General features: G+C 41.3%; 1 protein-coding gene across 1 annotated transcript in view; it reads right to left on the bottom strand.

Moving 5' to 3' along the window:
• PCSK2 (proprotein convertase subtilisin/kexin type 2) overlaps nt 1-25,613 on the bottom strand; it is a 108,557-nt gene that overhangs the window by 54,523 nt on the left and 28,421 nt on the right. The window contains exons 3-4 of the mRNA XM_062610990.1: nt 1,945-2,058; nt 167-275 (exon numbers count right to left, since the gene is read on the bottom strand). Of these exons, the coding sequence (XP_062466974.1) occupies nt 167-275; nt 1,945-2,058 (223 nt within the window). The remainder of the gene's footprint in view (nt 1-166; nt 276-1,944; nt 2,059-25,613) is intronic.

Below are 25,613 nucleotides of genomic sequence, written 5' to 3'. Positions count from 1 at the left end.
TAGTGAAGTGTTTATAATATGTTTTCCCTGAAGATCTCAAAGTCTTTATGGAGGCTGGTAGTCTTACCGTTATAAGCAATCCATCATTACTTTTAATCTTTCTTTGACTCTGATTACATGGAAAAAGTTACTTAAAATATTACATTAGCATTCAGTCTTCACTTACCATCATCCATAATTCCTATGGTTACTCCCTTCCCTGTGTATCCCAGCTCCCATGCTTCAGCTACATTAAGGTCAAGTCCAGGAGTCCCATCTGCTTGACCAGTGTTAATCTGATACATCAGTGAAAAAGAAGAATAGGTTTTTTTTACTGGATAGGCACATTTTCACAGCCACTGAAATTTGCTTTATGTCTTTGCATGTATCATTGGTATGGAAAAATACATTCCATTTGCTTTGGAGTGCACATCTGTACATTTTCCTATCTACTGCAATAATGCAGTAGTAAACAATCAAACCAAAGCAAAAACCAAAAAACAAACCCTGTGTAAATTCACTTCTTTGTGGTTAAGATTTGGTTAAACCCTGAACTTTTTGGATCAAAAAAAAAGGACTTTTTTACTTAAAATTTCAGGGCAGTAGGTCAAGCCAGAAAAAAAAAATTAGATCAATGGATTTTACAAAGGATTTTTCTATGAGCAGGAAAGGCTTTTTTCTTGAAGGCGGGGATTTACTGAAATTCATGACCATGAGGTTTAGTACCAGAAACAAGTTCTCTGATAATAAGGTTAGCCCTTCTTCAAACGGTAAAGCTCACTCGATGAGCTTCAAGGGTCTTTTCCAACCTTTTTTCTGTGTGATTCTATGTTTCTGCAATACAGGCAATTCCCTGTACATTCAGGCATTACTCATGTTCACTCTTTTACAAAGTTCTCAAGTTCTGCAGGAAAAATGATATGGATTTCGCTGTCCAGATGCAAAGATTTTTGATTTTGTATCAGACACATCTGATTTCAAAACACATTTTAGTGTACTTTATAATCTAAAAAATGTATAACTTAATACAAATTTTGTTATTTTTATCACTGCAACATTTTGACTGAAGTACCAGAAAGAGTGAATTAATCCATGCTTTATTTTATCATCTCATCAAGGATTAAGCCCCATCCCTGCTAATGCACCCTCATTCACCTGAAAACTCTTGTTTTAGGGGAAAAAACGCCAACCCTATTGGGTGGAATCATTAAACATGAGAAATGGATTAAAAGGAAAGAGACTATGAAACACTACTCCTAAGCAAGATAGACCCTTCCTAAGTTAACAAGGCAGCACTGCATTTACTAAGTATTTCATCATAAATAGGCTGCAAGATTAAAACTGGCCCAAAGTACTTTATCAACCTTTTATATAATTTTAGCTACTTCTATGTAAAATTTTTTCTTGTATGACTGAAGACTTCTCCCTATAAAATGACACATTAAAAATGAAACAGTTTAGCAAAATATAAATTTCTTTTGACATTAGCTTAAGCCAAAATTCATCAGTTTTCAGCAGTTCTGCTTTTGACAGAAGAGATTTAATTAATATGCATATTTCCATAGGACAAGAAAAACCTCAACTTTTTCTAGCCAATATAGGAGAAATTTCTGTTATAATTCTGTAACAATGTTTTACCTGGCAACAACTCAAAGACATGATTCATATGCAGTTTTAGGGATCACATCAGCACACCAGGAATGCCCACAGGACACCAGTACAGTTCTCTTTCAAGCCTTCTAAGGATCTTTCCGTAGACTGAAATGAAATTTAGCTCTTGAAATGTGCTGGGTCTTCCCAGCATAAAAGAGGTACAGTTAAACACAAGAGGATCAAGCCTTAGATCCATTCCCAAGTTCTTGTGAGATATTTGGAAAGAACTCTTGCAAAACATTGCAACAGCACAGAATGGCTTGAATGTAGATTATGTAGTTATGATTACTGTGACTTTCTTGCAAAACTCACCAGGTACCATTGCTTTGTAAATAAAGGATCGTTCATGTTGATGTCGATGTCGTTGATATCTCTGTATCCTCGCTTCCTTCTGCTGAAGCCTTCCTGTTGAACAGCTTTCCGTACCTGGAAGGGTTAATTTTTACATCTTTAGCTCAACATTCTTCACCACATACACAAAGGTTTCGTAGCCTAGTTTTCATGGGAGATAACGATTATGAAATCACACTATTTGTGTCTGTGCCATTCATTTGGCACAGACACCAGTGACTGATTTGACTGATTTCAGTCAAAATTTGCAAGAGGTAGAGAGTTGCAGGACTACTACAATGGCTGCATAGGGGAGAGACACCCAGAAGCGTCCTATCTGGAGGAAAACTACAGCTTGAACATCTTTTAGACACCCTGCAATGTGGGTAAGAAAGAGACCCTATCCAGGCATCATTATTATCATCAGTCTTCTTGCTATACTTTTTGCCACCAAAATGAAAACATTGTTCTTATTAGAAGTTAAAATTATTTAACTAATTCTCAATATGTCACTGTTCCAAGCTGCAGGCATTTGAGAAAATGAGCATGCAGGTTTCAACCATGGTTTTGCTTTTCCAGATTTTTCTCCAGGGTATTTTCAGAGTACTAGATCGCCTTTCCTGCCAAAGAGATTTGCTGGGAGAAAAAAATCTGGCATTGTGTGCTTTCATCATACTCCTGAGGTTCTGAGAAACATGTCGTGTAAAGCAATCTCCTTTCAGGGATTATCCTTGCAGTAAATGAGTGATAAATAAATACGCTGGCAAGAAAAACTAAATGGGAAAAAAGCCATGAAATGACCATGCTGTCTGAAGTGTAAGACATGGAAATACTGGTTATGAAACACAAATAGCCATAGTTTTTCAGAGGTAATTCCCTTTATGAACAGCAAATCCAGGAGAACATTAACCAAGCACTTTAGAAAATAAGAAAAGTTAAGAGACACAAATATGTTTGGAGGCAAGAACTACAAATGTGAGACCATAATCACCTTATCTGCACCCGTGTATAGGTGCACTCCTAAAGGAGACCAACTCAGTGGTTGTAATTGGAGTAATAGCATGTGCTAACATGTTCACAGACCTTGCAGAAGTGCTGCCAAGTCTGGCATACTCTTTTGTACTCTTTAGCTGCCCACATGGAACCCAGAGAGCAAGAAGAGTCCCATCATTTACTTTAAAAATAGGTAGGTTAAAGACATCTAGCCTTCTTGATCAAAGAGGAATGCTTAAAACCATAAACTGAGTACATCTTGAGGTGCAGCAGGAAGACAGTAAGACCCCTAACATTTCCTGAGGCATTTCCTTGAAAAAAACAAATACATGGTTATTGAATAAATCTAGTAACTCAGAGAACCACTTCTACATGTGCGGCTTTGGCATTTCTGATTAATGCCGTATATGGGAGGTACACCGGTGTGTCACAGTAACTCATACAGCATCAGTCTAAATCAACAGAGGAGAAATTAATCCAAAGGCTAAATCAGATCTTGTGTCAGTTGAGTCATTCTTGGAGGTGTCCTTCTGTTGCTGTTAATTAAAGCAGAAGCCTCAAAAGACAGTGCTCAGTGAGGTGCCTAAGGCTGAGATGAAACTGGGATCTAATGGATGGGGGCTAAAAGCTGTTTTCCTCACAGCTATACTGTTTCATTATAACCCTGAAAACCTAACATCAATTCGCAATGAGCAGGATGAGGCAGTGTGCCCTGAAAAAGCAGTATCAAATGTGCCTGAAAATCTACTCATCTGAATTCTAACTCCTTAAAAGTAAAGGTACCAAATGATAAAATATTGAATTGGTAGGTGCTTTCCTTTATATGTGTATTTCCATTACTTGAGCAGGTTCATTAAAAGCAGAACAGATTGAAAATGAAGAATAAACCTTATGCAAAATAAGCTGCAAAGAGGACAGTGATTAAGTAGGACCAATACTAGGTGTACATAGTGGTGCAGGTATCTGCACAGGGTAAAGAAAGTTATAAGCACACTGTTTGATACCTCTAAGATAAGGTTCAGTGATGCCATGGAGACAACAGAGCAATCACCTGTCATTATGCCTTCCTCCGTTACCACCCCTGCCTTTCTGCTTGCGACTGCAAACCCCGAGCTGTCACCACAGAAAATAACTCTGAACAGAAGCCAACCCTCACTTAGAGGGATGCCAGAGAAAAAGATTTCATGCGTCTGTGCTCCCACGCAAGCTTGCTGGCTCTGCAGGACCTGCTGCATTAAGGCACTGAATGAGGGTTCAGTACAAAAGGACTTCTACTAATTAAAAAGCAGTGCTGTGGAGCCCTGGCTTTTCTTTAAGAGAACCTGGGGGAAGTGAGGGAGAAATGTGCAGAAATAGCACAGGCTGGTTTCTCTCTCCTGGATCACCTCGTGTCTGGTTTGTTCCATCTTCACAATAAAAGAGAATTTATTTTCTGCATTATATTACATTAGATTCGAATTTCCTGAGACAAGGGAATATACTCCCCAAAGAGGTATAACCTTCTCTGAACTAAAACCACTCTGTAGGCTGTTTCCTCATTGTTTCGTATGGAGGAGGGCGTATAGGATGTTACCATCCACAGATCTAACAGCCTCAGAAATTCTGAAGCCTCTTTTTCACTACAGAAAAAAGAGGGTTGTCCTCGCTTTTGCAAATGATGGTAACTTGTAAAATAGCATCCAGAAAATGTCATGAAATGAGTCAAAAGGTTTGGATAAGGCCTTGGCAGCTTCTTCTCACTTACGTAAGCTACAAATTGCCTCATTCAGTTGCCTTGTATTAGGATCTTACCCAGCATGAGGTAAGAGCTTGCCTTCCCCCTGGTGAAAAATGTGTCTAAAAAGTAATAGTCCCCAGACAAGATAATTTCCTCATATTCAAGAAAAAATCCCAATAGAATAAATTTGGAAAAAGATGATGTGAATCAAATTAATTGAGTGGAGAACTGCCCATTTAGGGCTGCAGATAGCTGGCTCAGGAGAATCCCTCTCTTGCCAACTGCGTATCTACATTAGAAAAATGGTGGCTATCCAGAGCTGAGAACTTGTGCTTTCACATCTAGTCTAGATCAGGAGAGCCACATCTGATTCTGCTTCTATTTTATGATTTTCTTAGAGAAGAGGAGGCCTCCCCGAGATATCAGTAATGTAAATGCATTCAGGATCATGTTGCAGGTATTACATCTCCAAAACACATATAAGAACACCTTTACATGTGCAACAGTAGAAAATAACTGGAAAACATTCTGATCTTGTAATAGCCATAATCCCATGTACTTGTGTCAAGTGCCGACCTAGAATTCAGCCCTCAATCCTAAACACAATGCAACCTCACACCACCTTTCAAATACTTCTCTAACTGAAGCAGGAAAACCAGCATTCGTTAAGACTTGGGCTACTGATAATAGCATTTCTAAATGACTTGAGCCTGTGAAGCATGCTACGTATTAGAAACTAGTGAAGGAATGAGATTTTCTTACTAAAATAGCCTGAATTTCACCATTTCAAAAGTAGGCCTAGTTATCAGCAACAACTGCCTTTTCCTTATTTCATTCTTAATTTATTTATTCCTTTTTTCTTCAGGACACAGGATTAAGTAGAGAACAAATTCTGAGCATCTCCTTTATTAGTATGGGACTTAATCATGTAAAAGTTACTAGCTATGTTGTAACAAGAATGAAGGTCATGTATCAAAGAAGGTAGCCCATGGATGATAAGATCTTTACAAGGAAAAAAAGGTTCAAGTATTGATTTTTAATGTACTTACGCATAGGTGCATAAAGTCACTTGGATGATAATAAACCAGCAGGATACCGATGCAGAACAAATTAACAAAATAATCAATTGACTGCAATACTGCTCTGGGAGGGCTAGAAACCACAGCACTCTAACTGTGCTCTATGCTCCTGTGAATGCCAAGATAATCAGCTCCTCGTTTTGATGGAACAGAGTTAATTGTACTGGTGAGCTCCTGCAGTTAAATGACTCTGTTATACTGAGCATAAATGACAGATATACTAAATTACACCAGCGGGTCCACAAAAGTGGAACAGTACACACAACCCCGACCTCAAGAATCAAGAACTTCAGGACAGGAGAATTCAGGCCAAATTCCAGAGGAAAAGGGGAGTCTCACTGGTGACATCTAGTAGGCATGGATTTTTAGAAGCAAACATAGCAGTGAGATCATCAGCCAAAGAAGCACTGGTTCTTTTTTCTCTAAAGCCTCAAGGTCAACATAGGTCTGTGCCTGAAGGTGAAATAAAGAAGTCAGGCTGGTGGCTGGACTTAGGCCCTATGAGAAGGGTACTGAAGATCAGTCTCCCATGAAGGTGGTTTGGAACAGTGTGTCCAAATTCCAAAGGCATCATCAATTAAACACCTTTAGTTAGTGGAAAGCTGTCCTGCCTGTGGCTATCATTAATTTCTGGTATGCAAAGAAACAGGGAGGCAACAAAAGATGGAGGCAGAGAAGTTCAAGTGAGACAAAGTGATGTGCACACCTAACTCCCTTTGAAAAGTAACAAGAATGTGGTATCATGCACCTACAGCAACTCCGGGGGTCTAAGTAAACACATTTAATTTTACTATCCACTTCATGTAACCTAACAGGTATATTTATTAAGGAACTACAATCCCACTCACAGAGTACACACTCGTTACCTGTTTTGTCTGACAGCTGCTTGCTGGTAAGCTCTGAAGATGTCAGAGAGGAGCACCCATCTCACATTCTTCTGCGTTTTTGTTAAAGCCCCAAAGTAACCAAGTTTTGTGTGACCCTGCACTACAAAATAAAAGGAATAATGCCAACCCTCCTCGCTAGCAAAAAGAAAGTGCAGACCTACTTGAACTGTAACTAAAGTCAGATGAACCAAACCAAACTGAATCACTTTTAAACGGCAGTGGGGACAGCTCATTTCTGCTACTGAACCGACAGCCTGGGGTGGTGAGGCTGCTAGACTCCATCCAGCCACAGCAATGCAGAAAATTGATGCCTTTTGCTCTTGACACCCTGGATCCACCTGATTGCAAACTTCCTGAACCTGTTTCAAGGCCCAGAAAGAATAAGCAGGGATGTCAGGGGGCTTGTGTGTATCACTGACCATCCAATATTTATTAATCAAATGACAACTGCTCCTCTGATGCAAGAGAATAACTTTCAAAGGTTCTCATGAATCTCTCCATACATAGCAATGAGTCACTGTTGTTAACTGTAGGTGTCTCTGGAGGATTACTCATAACAAAGTCCCCGAGTGCCTCTCCTACCTGTATCCATTCATCCCTGGGGAGTTTTCTGTTCTCTGCTGGCAGAGTTAGAGACACTAAGCAAAGATGCAGCAGCTGCTAAATCACAAGTCTGAAAGATTTCATGAAAGTAAAAACGCATCTCTCTCCATCAAAATACCTGTGTCGCTCTTGTTTTATACATTTTAAATGGTTGTTTTCTTAATGACAAGCATAGACAGAATTATAGTTCCTTTGATTTACAGGAAAAGTCATGCCTGTGGTAAGATATGTCAATTTCTCATTGTTCTTGGCCATCCTTCTACCTTTCTGTTACATTTCTGTTTTGTTACTAGTTGAAACAGTGTCACTGGATATCAAAGTCCTGCTGCTTTTTTCACTTATTACAATTAAATGTTCTGGATCAGTTCTAGTTTTTCGCTTTCTCTAAACAGCCCCATCTGCCTGCCCAAAAACTTGTAAGTGTACATAGACTGTAAGCACATACTAAAGCCCCTGGACACTTACGCTGTCCCCAGTCATTCCTCTTGGGATGTCTTCACAGTTCTATTTGACTCCAGCTTGTGCCCTTTGAGCTTTTTTCCCCTCTCTGGATGTGGTATTGTAAAGTGCCACACTCCCAGCAGAACAAAACAAGGACAAAACACTGCACCATTAAACTCTGACAAAAGACTGCTACCAATTGCTTTGCACAGCAAATCCTGGCACAGGAGCTGCTCACTAACTCCTCTGCAAAAAACACTGAAAATCATAACACCGGAGGCATGGCCACTTAGGAAACTGCCCCAGAAGTTTAGCATCAATCAGGCATTAGTGAAATACGAACAGCCTGAACTCAAAGGTTCCATGAAGACAATTAACCTTTCATGATGGAAACACAATTGAAAGAACTTGTGTTTCAACCAAGTTCATATTTTTTATAAAAAATATGCAAGAACTGCCTTGCTTCTGCCTTATTTTGTGACCTTTTGTTTTCTGATATTAGCTCAGTGCTTGGTAAATAAGGAGCTTTCAAAAATAAAAGGAGGGGAAAAGAAATCAATATTTTTGTCCATTTAGCAGGCCTCTCACAGTTCAGTGACATTCAGGAAGCAGTGAGTAAAGAGACAAGGAATCAATGTCTAAGAAGAGGCTGCAGACCATACTCAAGCTGCTCAGCTAAGCAATCAATAGCGCTCCTCTAGCTTCTACTTTGAAATGCAAGTGAGTTGTTTAGGCTGCAATGTAAAATGAATGCTGAGTATGGATGGTCTGCCACGGGAAATGCCAATTTATTAAACCAGAAATTTTCACAGGATCATGTCCTCTTCGACATAGCTTTTTTTTTGCTCTAGGATAAAATTTATTAAGGAGAAAGACTGCGACAGAGAAACAGCCCTGGATATCTTGATATGGAGTGCACTGCCTCAAGAACAAACCAACCATTTCACACCTCAGTTTGGCATCAGGGCCATATCAGGATCCACACTATCACAGGCACTGGCTATTCTAGGAACTCCATTCTTTCTTATTTCCCACTTTTTCTCTGCTTAGACAAGCCAGCAAAAAAGCAGAAGCATTTCTGAAATCATAAGGAGTTTCCAAAGCAATGAAAAACTGCTTCTTATTCTACAGACAGAAGATGGCATTACAGGTTATGATATATAATGACCAGAAAAGTCAAAGTAATTTATATTTCAAACTATGTCTTATTGCAAGACAGCAGGACAGTCACTGCGGTTACAAAATCAAAGACCTCTGTAAGAAAGAAATTCCCCCAGAGATGGGCTCTAACTGCAGGCATTAGTCTCTCCAGTGGATTTGGAGAGATTGCAAACCACAGGGACACTTTATCAGCAGCCTGGGGGTAAATTTTGCACTTTGCTCTCTCACCAGTTACACTGGGCCACAGAAGCGATCAGCCTCTCCAAATCAATCCGAGCCACCACCTCTCTGTGCAGGCATAAACAACAGCATGCCTGGTGACAGAAAAGAAAATCAGGCCCCGTGCATGTAGGGCACTATCAGCTGCACATCCTGCCTTCTTAGCTGCAGAATTAGTTGCTACAAGTCACAATTTTCCCTTCTATGACATAGCTTTGCCAAGTACTGCAGATATACCTTTCTTAAAACATCATTCTTCAGCACCCCCCCCCTTTTTAATTCTCCCTCAACAGCAAAAGTCTTTTCATAGAGTGATTTTTACTTATTACAAAGGCCACCATCAACCTTTGAGGTGATACCCAAAGAAGGTAAGTCTAAGTTATATTTGCAGCCTCTCTGTGGTCTAAAAGGGTTTTAGTTTAAATGGGAATCAGGTCCAGTTCATCTTTAAGATTGTAAATCTTTTGGCATTAAGACTAGCTTCTGGATATATCTGTGCAGAGAGAAACGTGTTCACTTGGTGCTGAATCTCCTAATTTAATAAATCCCTCTTTGTCATTTGTTCATTTATAACTTTGGGTTGTTTCTTATATTGCTGGGCAGTCTTCCAGCAAAGGACTTTCCTCCTGCTCACTGGTCCTACAAGGACAGAAGTACTACACAGTCTGCCTTTACATAACCTCATTTTGAGATATTTCATTAGTACGGTTCCTGCTTCCACACAAGCAGTAAATATCTGATACATCCCAAGAGAACAGGAGTGCTCATAGGCTAAAGAACCCTCTAACTCTGTTGATTTTAAGTTAATTTATTCCATGAAGCAAGTCTCCAGATAAGCGGCTGAGAAAATAGCACTTGGAGAAAAATCTGTTCAGTTGGGTTTGTATGAGAAGACTCAGCTAGCAGGTAAAGTTACTCTATGTTGAAGTGTGCCCTTGGCTCACCCTGATGCAGAAGAGCCTTCCTGTAAATGTGTGAATACTTGTGCTAATGCCCAAACACGTTTTCAGTCACAAAGCATCATTTGTAGCAGCTTTACCTCTACCTTCATGCATTTCCTTTCTAAGGACACCAATTTGCTTCACAGACCTTAAGTGCACTCCATATGGACAGACTGGAAGTGCCTTGCAATACGGCTGTGCAGGTATGTGTCATCATTTAAGCAAACTGAGTCAGCAGAGGATAAGACCTTGAAGTCTGTAGCATCTGCTGAATAGATCTCCCGGTCTCCAAAGTGATTCTGCACTCAAAAGCTGGCTTCTGACCTGTGGACCTGTGCTATAACTCATCATACTTCTACTTCATTCTTCACAGCCTCCTTCCCACTCAAATTTCATTTAATAGTTCATCATTCACCTTGAAATATTTGCTTGGAAAAATAGAATACACATTTTCTTTCACAGAATTACTGGCATGGATTATCCCCTTCCCATATCAACAGTAAATACACTGTAATGTCACACTCCTTGAAGAGCTGCATGTTGTTCTGTCCTTTATGTGATTTATTTTGTTTTCTATGTGTACTCCTTTTCTAAACATCAAGTCATAAACCAACGTACGTTTATACAGCTGCCCCCCAAGCCCAATGACAGCATTCAGTCATGGTAACTGTAATGGGAGCTGTTTCGGGTTCCTCTCATACAGTGGGGCTTTGAGCAAAAGTTTACTTCAGCTTCCTCTGCTGCTTATAGCCCTTCTAGCAGATGGGCCCTGTTGGATCCAGTAGCAGTGAAGCATTTTCACAGAAAACTGTTGTCAGAATCTCAGCCAAAAAGCAGCTTCCCGGAATAAAAACTGTATCATGGCAGTAGGAGGGGAGAAAGGCAGACTAATGTCAGTGCTGCTGTCCTACCTGCAGTGCATGAACCAAGCTGAAAATCAATTTGATTTAAACTCATTTAAGAAAGCCTGAATTAAAACAGTTACCTAAAACTAACGGCGGGCTCTCAAAACCTGAACTCATGGGGTTACCATGAAGAAAAGGTTGGCTCCACCATGCGGAATCTGCACTTTCTCAGCTCTGGGTTCAGAAACAGCACAACTGCCTTTTGATTTCTTCTTCCTGGCTACAACCCTGTGAGTGCCCTACAGAATACAATCCTCCTCTTCTGTAACCTCTTCTGCACTGTCATTGCTCAAAACAATCATTCCTTTCCCTGTTTCTTCTGCTCCAAGAACAAATGCTGCAGTCTGAATTTGGTGGATATGTCTCCCAAAGAGGCATCTGTTTCAGTTAACGGGGAGGGTCTGCACAGACAGAAGAGGCCATCGCAAACAAGCACTCACTCTGCCTCTGTCAGCTCTTGCAAGTCTCTGTTCTGACTCAAGTCCCCACTGCACCAGGCAGGCATTTTGCTAGCACCGATTACTGCCCACTGCTGTCAACACCTCCCCAGCCAGGTGGTAATGACATCTGCAGAAGGCCATTTAGCTTTAATAAAAAACAAAGGCTATTTTTACGAACCTGCCTGCCTGCAGTGATATAGCAACAACAGCCAGAAAGTCTAAGCTAATTCTACTATTTCAAACCTGTAATACTTAAACTTCAAGGTTCACATGAGTGGTAGTGATGTATTAGTGAGCCTTTCTTGTCTATTTTTAATGCCTTCAGAACTGCTGCTATCTCAGTAGAGTTGAGATATGGAATCGCAAACCACTGATCTTCCTAAAGTGCTGCCTGGTGGGAATTACATGGGCTGCACAATGTCTTCTCTCAGGAAATTCTGTAACAAGAAGCCAGACACAAAACAGAAGCCAATCTTAGGACAGAGCGAAAACCGCAATTATGCTGCTGCTCGCATTCATGTATCTGCTCCTGCACCCAACAGCACAGTAGTTGTTTATAGCACAGCTACTTCTTTATTCTATTACCATAAATACACTGGACAGAAAAAAAACAAGGGAGCTTGCTCCCATGCATGTCTTTTCCAGCCCAGTAGGAAGCGACTGATGATTTGTATTGATCGGGCTATACACCATAAAGGTTGCGATTGCACTTCTTCAGCTCCTAGATTCAGAGGTTTATGGATCCCTGCCACAAAGCACGTTAATAAAATGAGCAGAGGTTTATGTATCACTGCTGTACAGCCTTGGGTTAGCAGCGTATAGCTGCCAGGGCCAGGCCATCTGCCACAGAGGAAGCATCAAAACAGAACTGCTTCTGGAGAGCAATTTCTGTATCAACAGCAAAGGTAGGAAAAGCTGCAAATAAGAGACTGGTTTGCAAAAAGCAAAGAAGCAGCTGATGTCCTATTGTTCTGGCCCTTACCCAAATCAGTTTTTAATTGTGTACTTTCAAAGGCTGACCTTGATCCTTGTCAAGACATGCTGTATGTCAGAATTTTCTGTTAATCTTCCAATGTTCTCCTCCAATTCCTGCCTTGGAGCCCACAGACAGCACAGTTGCAGAGCTCACTGGTGCCCAGCACTGCAGCAGAGAGCACAGCCAAGGCAGAGATATCTACATCAGGGCACTTTTCCCACTTCATCCTACAATCTGGCTGCCATCACGTGGCAGAAATCCATCCTTCTGCCCCTGAACTCAAACTGCCTAGTGCCTGCTTGAGCAGCATATTGAACCCACATTTCCCTAGGGAAAGCCTACAGCTCTTTTCTTGACAAGAAAGTTAACAGGATGTAAGTGGTTTGGCAAAGGGATCACATCTAGCATGAGACTGTAGGCAGGACACCTAACACACAGCAGAGATGGGTCAGTAAAGCAGGGAGGAGGTGCCATGCTAGGGCATAGAGCCAGTCCCAACGTAACAGAGCACACAGAATTAACAGGGAAGGAAAAACCTGTGAAACTGAGACATTAATACATTGAGTTGATCCCAGCTGAAACTGCCCTCAGCTTGTCACGGACACAGGGCAGTACAAGGCACAGAAGTGTGATTTGAATATCCTTTATGGGTTTTCCTCAACAACCCTCTGAGCAGAGAGGCTTTTTTACATCGCTGCCCATGTTCTCCAGCAGCCTGTCCCGCTGGCTGCTGTGCAAGCCTCTCCTCTCTCCAAAGCACATCTGCACAATTAAATTAATAGTCAGAAATATTAGAAACAAAGAGGGTTCTGCCTTGATTTCAAGGGACCAGGACATCCAACTGGTTCAGATTTGTCACAAGCCCCTCTATTTATCCACTGCCTAAAGCAATGAAAAGCAGGCCCCCAAAGACGACAAAACTCATTATGAATTGGAGATGCAAGTGCGCTAGCAGGGATTTTGGTGCCTGAGCTTTCCCTTGTCCCCACTGGGTCAGAGCACAGGCTGCTTTAAATGAAATTATAAAATTATCATCCTGCTGCAAATTCATTGAACTTTGCTGCTTTTTTTTGCCCAGAAATGAGAGAGTATCTTTACAGTTCAGTTATTAGCATAAAATAATTAGGCTTTGGGGTATATTCTCCTCCCAGTACACATACATAACTTGCATTAACAGGGACCTCTGTATCCACACTCATTGAGAAGAGGCTGTACTCCAAGGGTCTGAGAAAGACTAAACCCAAAATACACTTTTGCTTATCACTAAAGATTTCCATACACTCCTGTAAACTGCTATCTTATTATATATTTCTTGCTTTTCCTAGTTGATTTCCATTGAGACAAATATTCAGCAAATCTCAGAAGAAAATCACTTGTTCAGGTTTCACACAGCGGGCAATCAAAAATGATGCATGTGAATTCTATGGAAATGGCTCTTTGTGTCCAGACTTTGAGCCCCAATCCATGTTATGGTTTCCACAGAATAAAAACTCAATGGAGAAGCTTCCCTCACAAAATTATATTTCTTTGATATAAGAAGTGATGAATCTGTTTAATACTAAAAGTGCCTGCTGCACACACATTTAAGGGCTCTTCAAAAAAAGCCAGCATCAACTTGTGCTATGGCAAGCACTGAAGAAGTGGCTTGAGACTACCAGCACTTCACAGGGCAACAAAAGGGAGGTCTGGAGAAATAAATTACTATCACAGAAGGACTGACTTTATGGTGTTTTGAACAGATGCCGACATTGGGCTATGAAGTCCCACGTCTCAGGCCACTGCAGTCTGAAGTTGTGTAAAACATCCAGTGCTAAATGACAGACTCACGGGCTTGGCAAGCTGTGGACAGCACAATGACACCAGAGATCATGTCCTTTGTTCTAGGCCTTTCTTCTGAGAACGAGGTGAGCTGTACCTATGAATGACCATCACAAAAGGAAAATAAGGAACAATAAGGTGCTGCCAGCGATAGAGCAGAATTATGCAGGGGATAGCCCTGCCAAAGTCCTGGCTCAAAATGCCATTTTATGAGACTGAGGGTAACAACCGTGATCTGCAAAATGGAGAAACTGAAACCCTTGAGGTCCCTGGAAAGGACTGAAATCTACCATCCTTTCTATGGCTAGGGCCCCTCATTGTTCCTTGCTTCCCTTGCAGAAAGGGCAATCCCAGTTCAAGGTATTCCCTCGTTTCATCTTGCCACATGTCACCCTGGACTGAATTGCAAATGACATCAGGGAAGTGCTGTAGCTTAGAAACAGGTTTTTAAATGCAATCATATTCCCTATTCCAAGACCAGCTATCCCTGCAACAAGCAAAAAAGTGGGAATGGTATCAGAGGAACAAACAGTGAGGTTAGGAGACAAGAATACCTAAACTCAGGAACACCACTGAGAAAAACATCAGGTGAAACCACCACATTGGAACAAGGTACATTTGGTGTTAGCTTCTTGGCTGAGATTCAATTCTCCAGAAGTGCAAAGACCCAGACTTCGTTTTGTCCAAGGATAAACACAGACTCACTCCATTCATTTCCATGAAATTTCAGGTTTTCACTGCTGCAAACTGGAGAAACATCCATCTCTTGTGTTTAACACCATGCCTGTGAGAAGAAAAACTGTTAACACTCTCCCTGTGGCTGAACTCAAGTTCAAACTTGCTGGGCTGAACTGATGAGGACAAATTGTTATTCTTTGCTTCAGAGGAGAATGCATGTTCTCCTCTCAGAAAAAGTCACCTAATCAGAATGCACAACCCTCCGGTGAGGGAAAGATGCTGAGGTATTGAGGGGAAATCAGGAAGCAGGGATGCTCAGAGGAGATGGGTATATGAGGCTGGAGCAGCATGCAGACCTCGTGAACTGGTATGTTCAGTGCTCCTCAAGCAGCAATGGCACATGGACATGACCTGCAGACCTCCTAGTGTAAGTGTACTGCTGTGCGTTGTGGTGGCTCACAGGTTGCTCCCCTCCAGCATTTCCATCTTGGAGTTTGTGGAGGGGTCAGCGTAAGCTCATGTGACCCACTGCACAGAAATAGGGCAAAAATCCCAGTGTGATCCCCACCAGAGGCACTTGCTCCTTCACATGTGTCTCCTCCTCCTCATTTAAGCCAGGTACCCTGCTCCTTCACAGGTGCCTACAGGTGATGGAAACTGTCCATGGCAATTTATCTGCCCTTTATCATAACTCACAAAGCAGGCAGTGGTTAGAGAGGAAGAAAGCACAAACACCTCATACCTTACACTAGTGTGTAACTGAACTCATGGTTTAGTCAGGGATGAAGGAAGCAGCTTATTATTTGGTTTGTTTTACCTTGAGATTTGTTATGAAACCAGAGTCCTGGAAAGCTACGGTGCTGTCCAGTAAAAACTTACCTGAGGTCCTTATGGAAAACATGGAGGAAAAGAAAAAAAATCCTTTTCCTGTTGTCAACCTTCACAAGAAAAATAAAGGCAGAACTGAGAAAAGTTCTCTCCTATACCCTCCTCATATACCCTCTCTCAGTTTAACATACGGCTTGACACGAAAACCCCATATAAATCTCAAGGACATCATTCATCATGTCTCTCATGAAAGCCCCTAGTTCCTCTAGTCAGGGTGGGTAGACAGCTGCTGTTTCAATCAGGCAAAACATATTAAAAGAGGTTTCAAATCACCTCACCAAGGAGACAAAAACTATTTATCATTTCATTCTACATCTCCATCTGAGAGTAAAACACACAAAGAAGAAGGAACCTCAGCCTGGAGGCAGTGCTGCAGTTTGGGATCAGAGCTAAGAATATGTGTTGCCCTGGTGTTCTATGGATGCTCCTGGCAGTTGAGGCAGGAGAACTGAAAGCGGCTAAATGTCAGCTTCCTACCTGCAGAGATCCGAGAGAGCTCCCATTTCCATGAGCAAATAGTATAATAAAAACCACACAACACCAACACAGCCCTGATTGCTAAGAAATCACTGATACATCTGTCTGCCAAACAATACCTTCCCCAGCCCATCAACACACATTTGGGGTCAGTAGCACAGTCTAAAGTAGCACACAGACACACATCCCCTGCCTGTTTCTTTTCATCTGAAAATACAAAGACAGGGAGGTGTTGGATTTTACTTTCTGGGAAATGCTGCACCTGTATGTTTTAAAGATATAAACAGCTACATGCTCAGTTACATAACTTGTGCATAGTTTATGCAAAAAAAGAGAGTTGTTTATTGGACAGCAAGAATGAAACAGTAAATGAAAAAATATTACTTGGGTTAGAGTCTCCTGAGCTCAAAGACCTCCCACTCAAATCTTCATCACGCTAGAGACGTAAATATGTTTTCTCCATCTGCTGCTGCTGTTACGCAGGATGAGGAAGCGCCATCCTGGGAAAAGCTGGAGGGAGCCATGGGGAAGCAAGGACAGGAGCAGAGGCAGGACCACTAGTATTGGATTATACGCAGGGACAAATGCCTCCATACAATTTGGTTATTATTTTATGCTTAGATAGCCTGTAGCGCAGTAATTTCCCCTGAGCCTCCAAATCATGCATGTGGAAACACTAAATGACAACAGTAATTACAGTTTAAGGTTACTGTCCTTTGTTTAAATCTTTTGGGCTTCAGAGGATCTGCACTAATCTCTTGGTTTTTATTCCCCCCCCTGTTCTCATCTCAGTTTTCTCATTGCCCAGGTGCTGTAAAGACCACAAATGGCTGTAATCCAACCTTGGGTTTTCTTTCCTTCCCCCCCACCCCAACCCTTCCAGAGCAGTAGATTAGCATGTGGAAGCTACTTCATTTGCTCTGCCTTGCTGTGTGACCTTTTGATTAAAGCCTCCCCTCTGTTTATGTCCAGCATTTGTGAAATGGGCATAATCCATATCTGAAACATGCTTGGAAACATGTAGTTAAAAACTGTTTCATTACGTACCGTAAAATACCACAAATTATTTCAGCTGGACAGACAGATCATTTCAGTGTGAGATCTGCAAGTCTTAAGCCACCAAAGCAGTCCCTTCCTCACCGCCATCTATTTTGCAGGCAGACTAAGTATTTGAGATTTATTTGAGTTCATGGCTTACACTGAATTATTCATTGTTTGCAAGTCAGGTAGGTAATTCACCTTGCACACACTTCTCAAGTACAGCGCTAATAAGAAAACTACGATGAGTAGAATCTTCTGACAAATAGCATTCTCAGGTAAACAGCTGTCTTTAGGGAAATAGGTCGTTTATGCAAAAATGTTCAGTGCTTCACAGTGAATGGCAGGACACCAGCAGGCGTCAGTTTGACTCATACTCCTAAAAGCAGTGTCCTTCTTCATACTTCTCAGTCTGAAATTTGCATTTCTTTCATACACTCAAACTTTCTTCCAAACCTCACTGACACATGAAAGTGAAAACATTTCATAATTAAACTCCAAATGCCACTGAGAGTGCATATGGCAACTCTGAAATGGAACAAAACCCATTTTTTCACTATGACAAGTTGCTCACTGCAGGAAGTTTTCTTCCTTAGACAAAATTAACCAAATCCAATCATTTATATCCCCTTTTCCAGGCTTCTCTCCAAACAGACTCCTGGAAGTAAAAAAGAAATAAATCATTAATTAGGAAAAAACCCTTCCCTGTGAGGGTGCTGAGGCGCTGGCACAGGGTGCCCAGAGAAGCTGTGGCTGCCCCATCCCTGGCAGTGCTCAAGGCCAGGCTGGACACAGGGGCATGGAGCAACCTGCTCTGGTGGAAGGTGTCCCTGCCCATGGCAGGGGGGGTGTAACTGGATGAGCTTTAAGGTCCCTTCCAACCCAAACCACTCTATGATTCATACTTCTGTATATACTTCATATACTTCTGTGTATGTCAAATCAACTACTGGGGGGGTTCATTCGGTTTTCAGTGAATTATAGCCTATGAGTGAAAAATGCTTCCTCTTTGGAGGACTGCAACACTCAGCTCCCATTACCTCCTCAGAACAGGGTTTAAGAAGCCGTTACGAGAAGAGCTATGCCCTGACTGAGGGAAATGCTAGCCTCCTTAGATGTTTTTAGAAAAGGCAGGGTGAGTTGAGCTCCCCTGGATTTGCTCACGATACAACTCTTGAGACAGTTTTGGCTATCAATGGCTTCCGAGGGTAATATCCAAACAGGACTGAAAAAACCTTCAATGCAGATGTTCAGCAAATGGTCATTGTTCAGTGAATTGGCAATAGAAACAGTTGGCTTGTGCCAAGCTCCTTTGCTTCTATTTTTCACAATGGCTATGAACCAAAGACCCAGTGGAGGTTTGTTAGAGATATGTGACATCAGAGAGCAAGAAGTCTTCACAGCTGTGAGAAGCTCTAACCCTCACCGTGGTACTACTGCCTTTAGATTCATTCATAGCCATTTAGATTCAATTAAGAAGAGCAGTGAAGTGAGCAGTGAGTTACCCATTTCTATGAGCAGGAGAAGGCTGTAGCCCTGGCTGATAATCAGTTGCTTCTTTTAGAGGTTGTCTCCCACTAGCTACTTTTGGTTGCAGAAAACATACTTTTCACATTGTGGCAACTAGATGTTCATTTGGAAGGAAATAATGAAACTGAAGAAAACAAACAAAAGTTATCATGAAACAAACTCTCACAGAAGTTCTGACCAGAAAGGTTGAAACAAAATGAAAATAGCGTGTTTTTTCCCCCCTAAATAAAATCACTTAATGCAGTACAGTATTTTCCCCCAATTCGGTATTTCACATATGAAAAGGTTGATTTTGTTCCTGTTATTTTTGTGGCTGCAATATCAGAAATAAAATGAGTTTGAGTCTCAAAAATATTTTTTTTCCTTAGGAAAATTATTTTGTCAGTTAGTCTGACAGGAAAATTTTCATAGCTTTTCTCATAACATGCCCTGTACAACTTGGGGAAGGACTGTTGAGACTTAGGAGATATGGTTAGATCTGGAAACAAGGAAGTAAAAGTTTAACATGGAGGTTTCCCCTTCTCTTCTCAGAAAATTAACAGTCCAAACAGGAATCCTCTTCCTATAGCAACCAAGGGAACTATACCAAGAAAAACTCATGTTCCAAAACAAATAAAATGGATTCCAAGTACCTTTTCCCCAGGAGAGCATCACAGTTGAGAAAAGAAAATAAAGCAATCATTGTTCCATTATGTCAGTATCTCCTGGCCCAAGAGAATCGGCATTTTTGTCCAAACTCTGCCAGAGATTGCTTGTTGCCTCACGGTGTCAGATCCATAAGATGCATGAGGCAGGCTATCACGAGGAATTCAGCTTGTACCTATAAGGTTCATAAAAGGTATCTCTCATTTTTAAGACACTATGCAGACATGACTAGAAGGCGGCTTTTCCAAAAAGCAGAGGGGCCGTGATTGGAGCTGCCTTGAGCTCCTTGTTTTGTTGGGAGAGAATGCCTCCAGGCATTATGTACTTAAGAGGGTTCTATAAGAAAGATGGGGAGGGACTTTTTAGCAGGGCCTGTTGCACTAGGACAAGGGGTGATGGTTTTAAACTGAAAGAGGGAGATACAGGCTGGACCTGAGGAAAAATTTTTTACAATGAGGGTGGTAAAACACTGGCACAGGTTGCCCAGAGAGGTGGTGGATGCATCATCCCTGGAAAAACTCATGCTCAGGCTGGATGAGGTTCTAGGCAACCTGGATCTGGTTGCAGATACCCTGCTCATTGCAGGGAGGTTGGACTAGATGACCTTTGAAGGTCCCTTCCAACCCAAACTGTTCTATGACTATAATTGCTGACTTTGGTGTAACCACCAGTAGAACAAAAGTGACCCAGTGATCCAGAAGCTATGCAGGTGAAGGCTGGCAGGAAAACCAGTATCTTAACATAGAAGATGAGTTTATCGTATTTGCCAGACGACACTGCCAAGTTAGATAGGAACAAATGGGATCAATCACTCAGCCTCAGACTCTGAGACAAAACACAGGGGATCTCCTTGCCTCAGTGGCTTATTTTGTTTCTCAGGATCTTGACGAGGATACAACCAACGCATCTGGACTTCCTCCAAAGCACAGGAATAGGAGAGAACATGCCGAGCTGGTGAGGAAGAAGAGAACCAGCTATGAATGTTAAGCATAGCACTGCAGTGTTATATAACCTAGAGCCCAGCAGTAATCAGCTTAGTGATGCTGCTGTGAGATCAGGACTATCAAAATAATAATTAGATCTGGTCATTCTGGTTCTTCCGCGAAGACTTCATGTTTGCAACACTCATGGATCCCTTACTGTGTATTCCTCTATATGAAACATTAATTCTTGGAATCACTAAAGATAAAATGAACAGAAACAGGCTATTTACATTTATGAAATATGAAATCTGTGAGTGTAATAAAAGCATATTTCTTTTCAGGACTCAGATAGTAGATGGCTATCATAGAAAACTGTAAAGCTGTATCTTCACAGAAATGTGGCCATTCAGCTATCACTTCATATAAACAAAATAATTAGAATCCATTTATGATAGTATGGAACTGATAATATATAACTAATTTGGAAAAATATGTACCATGGAGATGTTAAGGCATTTCTTAGTCTTTCCACAGTGTTTTATTCTGCCCAGTCCTGTTCTCCTCTCAGCTGGAAGTTTACAAGGCAAAGAAGCATTATTCAACTTCCCCAGCCCATGACATACATATTAGCATTTTAATTACTATGGGCTATTCTCAGCTGTTGGAGGCACCCGTTTTGCTGATGTTCCAATGCAGCATCAAATAATAACTGCAGAAAACTATTCAGAAATAATTTAAATCTGAACCTTTAATTCATTTCCATTGTGTTTCCAAATACTGCAATCAACTTTCTCTGACCTTTGGAAACCCCTTTTTGTATTCATGGAACACATCATGCGTACAAGCAATGATTTCACAGATGTATTTGTAACTCCTTGTTGGCTCTGGGCTGCTGAGTTGATAGCAAAACGAATTAATATTATACTTAAGATATTTCATACACACTTTGAAGAACTGGAAACACGGAATGCTTGTGACAACAGTGTTTTGGAACAGGTTGCAATAAACTAATAGACTAAAATGCTGTTTAGAAAGAAAACACTCATCAAACTTTAAACAGTACTAAAGTATGTTAAATGGCATGGGAGGATGCACTACGTAATACATTTATTGCGTGATATAGTAACATATGCCATTATATCGATTCTTTTAGCTTGACTCTCTTAGTAGAAGTGGGGGGAGCGTTAACATTACAGCCCTGCAACACAAGCTCTGGCACAGCACATTCAGATATCCCAGAAATCTACACCAAAAAAATGTTCCTGTCATATGTTACTATTGATTTAACTGTACAACCTCAGATGCACCACCCTGTCGTGGTTTAAACTCAGTCAGCCATGCAGTCTCTCTCTCACTCACCCCCTTCCTGCCCCCTGCTCCCGGAGGGATGGGGAAGAGAATCAAAAGAATGCAACTCTCACGGGTTGAGATAAGAGCAGTTTAGCAACTAAGGTATAACACAAACCACTACTGCTACCACTAATGATAATAATGATGAGGGAAATAACAAGGGAAGAGAATACAACCGCTTACCACCTGCCAACTGATACCCAGCCCGACCGAGCAGTGATCCAACCCTTCCGGGTAACTGGCTCCAGTTTATATAGTGGGCATGACGTGCTGTGGTATAGAATGCCTCTTTGGCTAGTTTGGGTCAGGCGTCCTGTCTCTGCTTCCTCCTGGCTTCCCCTCCTCCCTGGCAGAGCATGAGACTCTGAAAGTCTTTGGTCAGAGTAAACATTGCTGAGCAACAACTAAAAACATCAGTGTTATCAGTGCTGTTCCCAGGCTGAAAGTCAAAAACACAGCACTGCACCAGCTACTAAGGAGAAAAATGACTGCTACTGCTGAACCCAGGACACACCTTTTAGTTATTGCCAATGTCACAGAATCATAGAATAGTTAGGGATGGAAAGGACCTGAAGATCATCTAGTTCCAACCCTCCTGCCATGAACAGGGAACGTCATATACAGCAAATGGTTCTGGTCATCTAACTGCACATGCAAGAAACCCAGATCTTCTGAAGTAAAGAAAGAATAAACTGTTATAAAGTTATTTTGTTTCATTTTAAATCTACCATGTCACATTCTAAAATACATGGGCATCATGGAATATCAGTAATAATGCTTTAACTAATTCTATATTCTTCCCAAAGTATGTATCAACCAGTATATTTTCAATTTTTCAAAAGGGTTTAACTCAAAGGCAGTTTCACAGTCTCCAAATTTTCTGTTAGGCTTAAGAGATTTGCCAAAAGAAAATGGACTCCAGAATGTCTTGCATTGCTCCTGAGGAAGTATTTCTAGCATAGAGTTTACTTGCATTGAAGAGAAGGTCTAGCTGAATACATCCACTTTCTGAACTGAAAGTGAAGATATCTCCAAAGACAAGTGTACACATGGCAGTCTGAATTCTGTCACAGCTCTAATATTGGTGACTTGGGAAGGGAGAGCACTTCTGATTCCCTATGTATTTTGCCACCATCCAGCACAAGTGCTCCCAGGCCATGACTGACTCTTCCATACCAACCCCAGCTGTCCTGACCTGAGCAAGGGCAAGAGGAAGAGAGAAGGGTCACCACACAGGGCAGGACATGCTGGTATGATCGCAGTCCAAAGAAGACTTTCATTCGTCTCACCATCAGACGGCAGCTGGCTCGAGCTTCCCACAGAGAAAGTCATGATTATGACCAATACCACACCCATGGATTCCCAGATCCAGTGAATATCAAGATATTCATGACCTACAGTGACTGTTAGCTCAGCACATCAAAGCACCGGATTTCTTATTCAAAATCAAACTTGTCCCAAACCAAAGCAAAACTGAGCAGCACAATAGTTTCCACATTAATCCAAAGTCACTGTCTGACACTTCATTCTTCTCAACATCCTGCTAACAAAAAGCTTAAATATTCTCACCACTGTCACTGCTTGTATTATAATATTAAACAGATCCCACTGACCATTCAAGGTTGGAAACTGCATAGACAAATAACAAAGACAAGGCCTGCTTCACAAAACAGAGACTCTAATCATCAGGCAGGAAGCAAGAGACAGGAAAAGGCAGAGGGAGACTGGGGAGTGATGCTGCAGTCAAGAGAACAGACATCAACAATAAAGCAGAAACTTAACTAATGCCAGTTCAGCAATTTACAGGCAGCAGAGTGGAGGCTGAGTGTAGTCTGCTGTGTCAACAGGCTTTTGTAAAACTACTGGACTTCCAAGCAGGTACAATTATTTTTGAGGAATAAAGCTCATTTTATTGCTTTACCCCATGTATCATGTTCAGCAATATGAAAATGATGTAATTACATGCCTGGAAACAACTTCAGGAGGCCATCTGAGCACCCTAATGCCCCAGGGAGGTATCAGCAACACCCGAATCACTTATGATCAGGGTTGAACTGCGTCTTGAAACCGCTGACCACATGGACTCCACAGCCCCCAGTGCACCAGGACTCCAGTGCGACAGTACTTCTATTTTGGGAAGATTCTATGTGAATCTGCACAGCACTGTCTTCACTTATCAGTCTATTATATTGTGGTACATTCTGTTATATTTTTTTCTAATAGAAATAGTCTTAGCTTACCCTATAATTTCAGTTATACACTGTCTCTATAACAGACACACGTATGTTTGAGTTTGACGTCATTTTGCTAGTCTGTTATTTTATTATGTGAAGCTAATGGTGCTTTTTCATATAATACATCTATAAAAGATTCTTTAGTGCTGATGTTGAGGGACTTTTTTTCTCCCTGAAGCTGTCTTTCTAGTTACAAACAGAAATAATAGACCAATTTAGCTTCACTTTTACACCGTGCTGGATATAACTGCATTTGCACCAGCAGCAAATTGTTTGAAATATTTAATATTCCATACTCAAGTGTTGTGATATTTTACATTAGAACTGTATTGCACATCACAAATACAACATACACCCAGGGCCGAGGTACGGGCCAGCAATGCCAAGCTTAGCATCAGGAATACAAACTTAGGAACTGCAAAGTTCTTCATCATGTGCTTAATATACTCTCTGCAATGAAACCGACTACCCTGTCAACCCTAAGTGACATCTTAAGTACCTGAGTACCTCTAGACCTCATTATTTTTTATATCAGGGAGTTCTTTTTTATTCTTATTACAGAAATTGACTGCTAGGCAATAATTTTGGTATCTCAAATAAAGAGCAGCTAAGTGCTTTACAGCTGGAGTCACTGCTGGTCAGCTATGCAAAAGGCAGCTGGAGAAGGCTTTCTGTGAGCAGTTAATCTCCATCAACTCTTCTTGAACAGGGAGAGAGTCTACAAAGGCCAGGGACAAGAAGAAATGGGACTCCCTCAGATTCAGTTTTCAAAAAGCAATCACAGAGAATTTAGCAATCACTATTTGCAGTGACAACAGCCACGCTATGTGTACAGTAGAGTTATGAACCACACTTGCTACTTCAGTGTATTTCCATCATCTTTGACATTATCACAGACACAAACAACTTCATGGCCTAAAGAGTAGCTTGCCCTCTGCACTCCAGAGGCACAGCAGTACCCCCTTACTTCTGTCAGCTGTGCAAGAGGGGCAAAACAGTAGGTAAACTTTTTTCCTCCCTTATCAGACACCTAAAAATCCTCTTTGCAGCCCTGCTGATTTCTTGTTTGGAATGAAAAAGCTCATACAACACACTTCCTAAAATTACTTATCTTTGTCGTATTGCCTGTATGATCCTTTTTCTTTCCACATCTGAAGCAGAGGTTGAATTCCACCTTTGTGTGGACTGACTAACTGCATCTGCCTCTTTTAACACTGTGCTGTAATCTCTGCTGCTTCTTCCTTTTCATCTTCTCAGATAACCCCACCCATGGACATGGACATTTAAATAACCATCCACTAACATCTGCAATGGATCTAAGTATCATAAAAGCAAAATGCTTCATTTAAGTGTTAAATTTGCTCAGCAATAAGACATACACCAGGTCAATTATCAGATGATCTAATATGTACAGCTGACTGTGGTTTCATCGTGAAAATAGGGGCTTTATTCTTATAATGCTTGCCAACTGGCTTCATTGTGAATTACAAATACAGGATCTTCAAAAAGGGCACTGAGCTGTATGGGAAAGCAAAACAAATGTTCAAGCTGATACCAACCTGAAAAAGTTATTTAATAAAAGAACAGGCCTCCCTCTGAACTGGAACAGACTCTCAGAAGTCCTTCGTCAAATACACTGGATAAAGCATAAGACAACTTGTGCCAGAAACAGATAAACCAGGGATCCATTCATGGATGACACTGCCTG

The sequence above is a fragment of the Pezoporus occidentalis genome, unplaced genomic scaffold, assembly GCF_034315485.1.
Source record: "Pezoporus occidentalis ecotype Australia unplaced genomic scaffold, CSIRO_AGI_Poc_V1 ctg10, whole genome shotgun sequence".
NCBI classification, from domain to species: Eukaryota; Metazoa; Chordata; class Aves; order Psittaciformes; family Psittacidae; genus Pezoporus; species Pezoporus occidentalis.
Note: the sequence above shows the minus strand (reverse complement) of the source record. Positions and strands in the feature narration are given on the sequence as shown.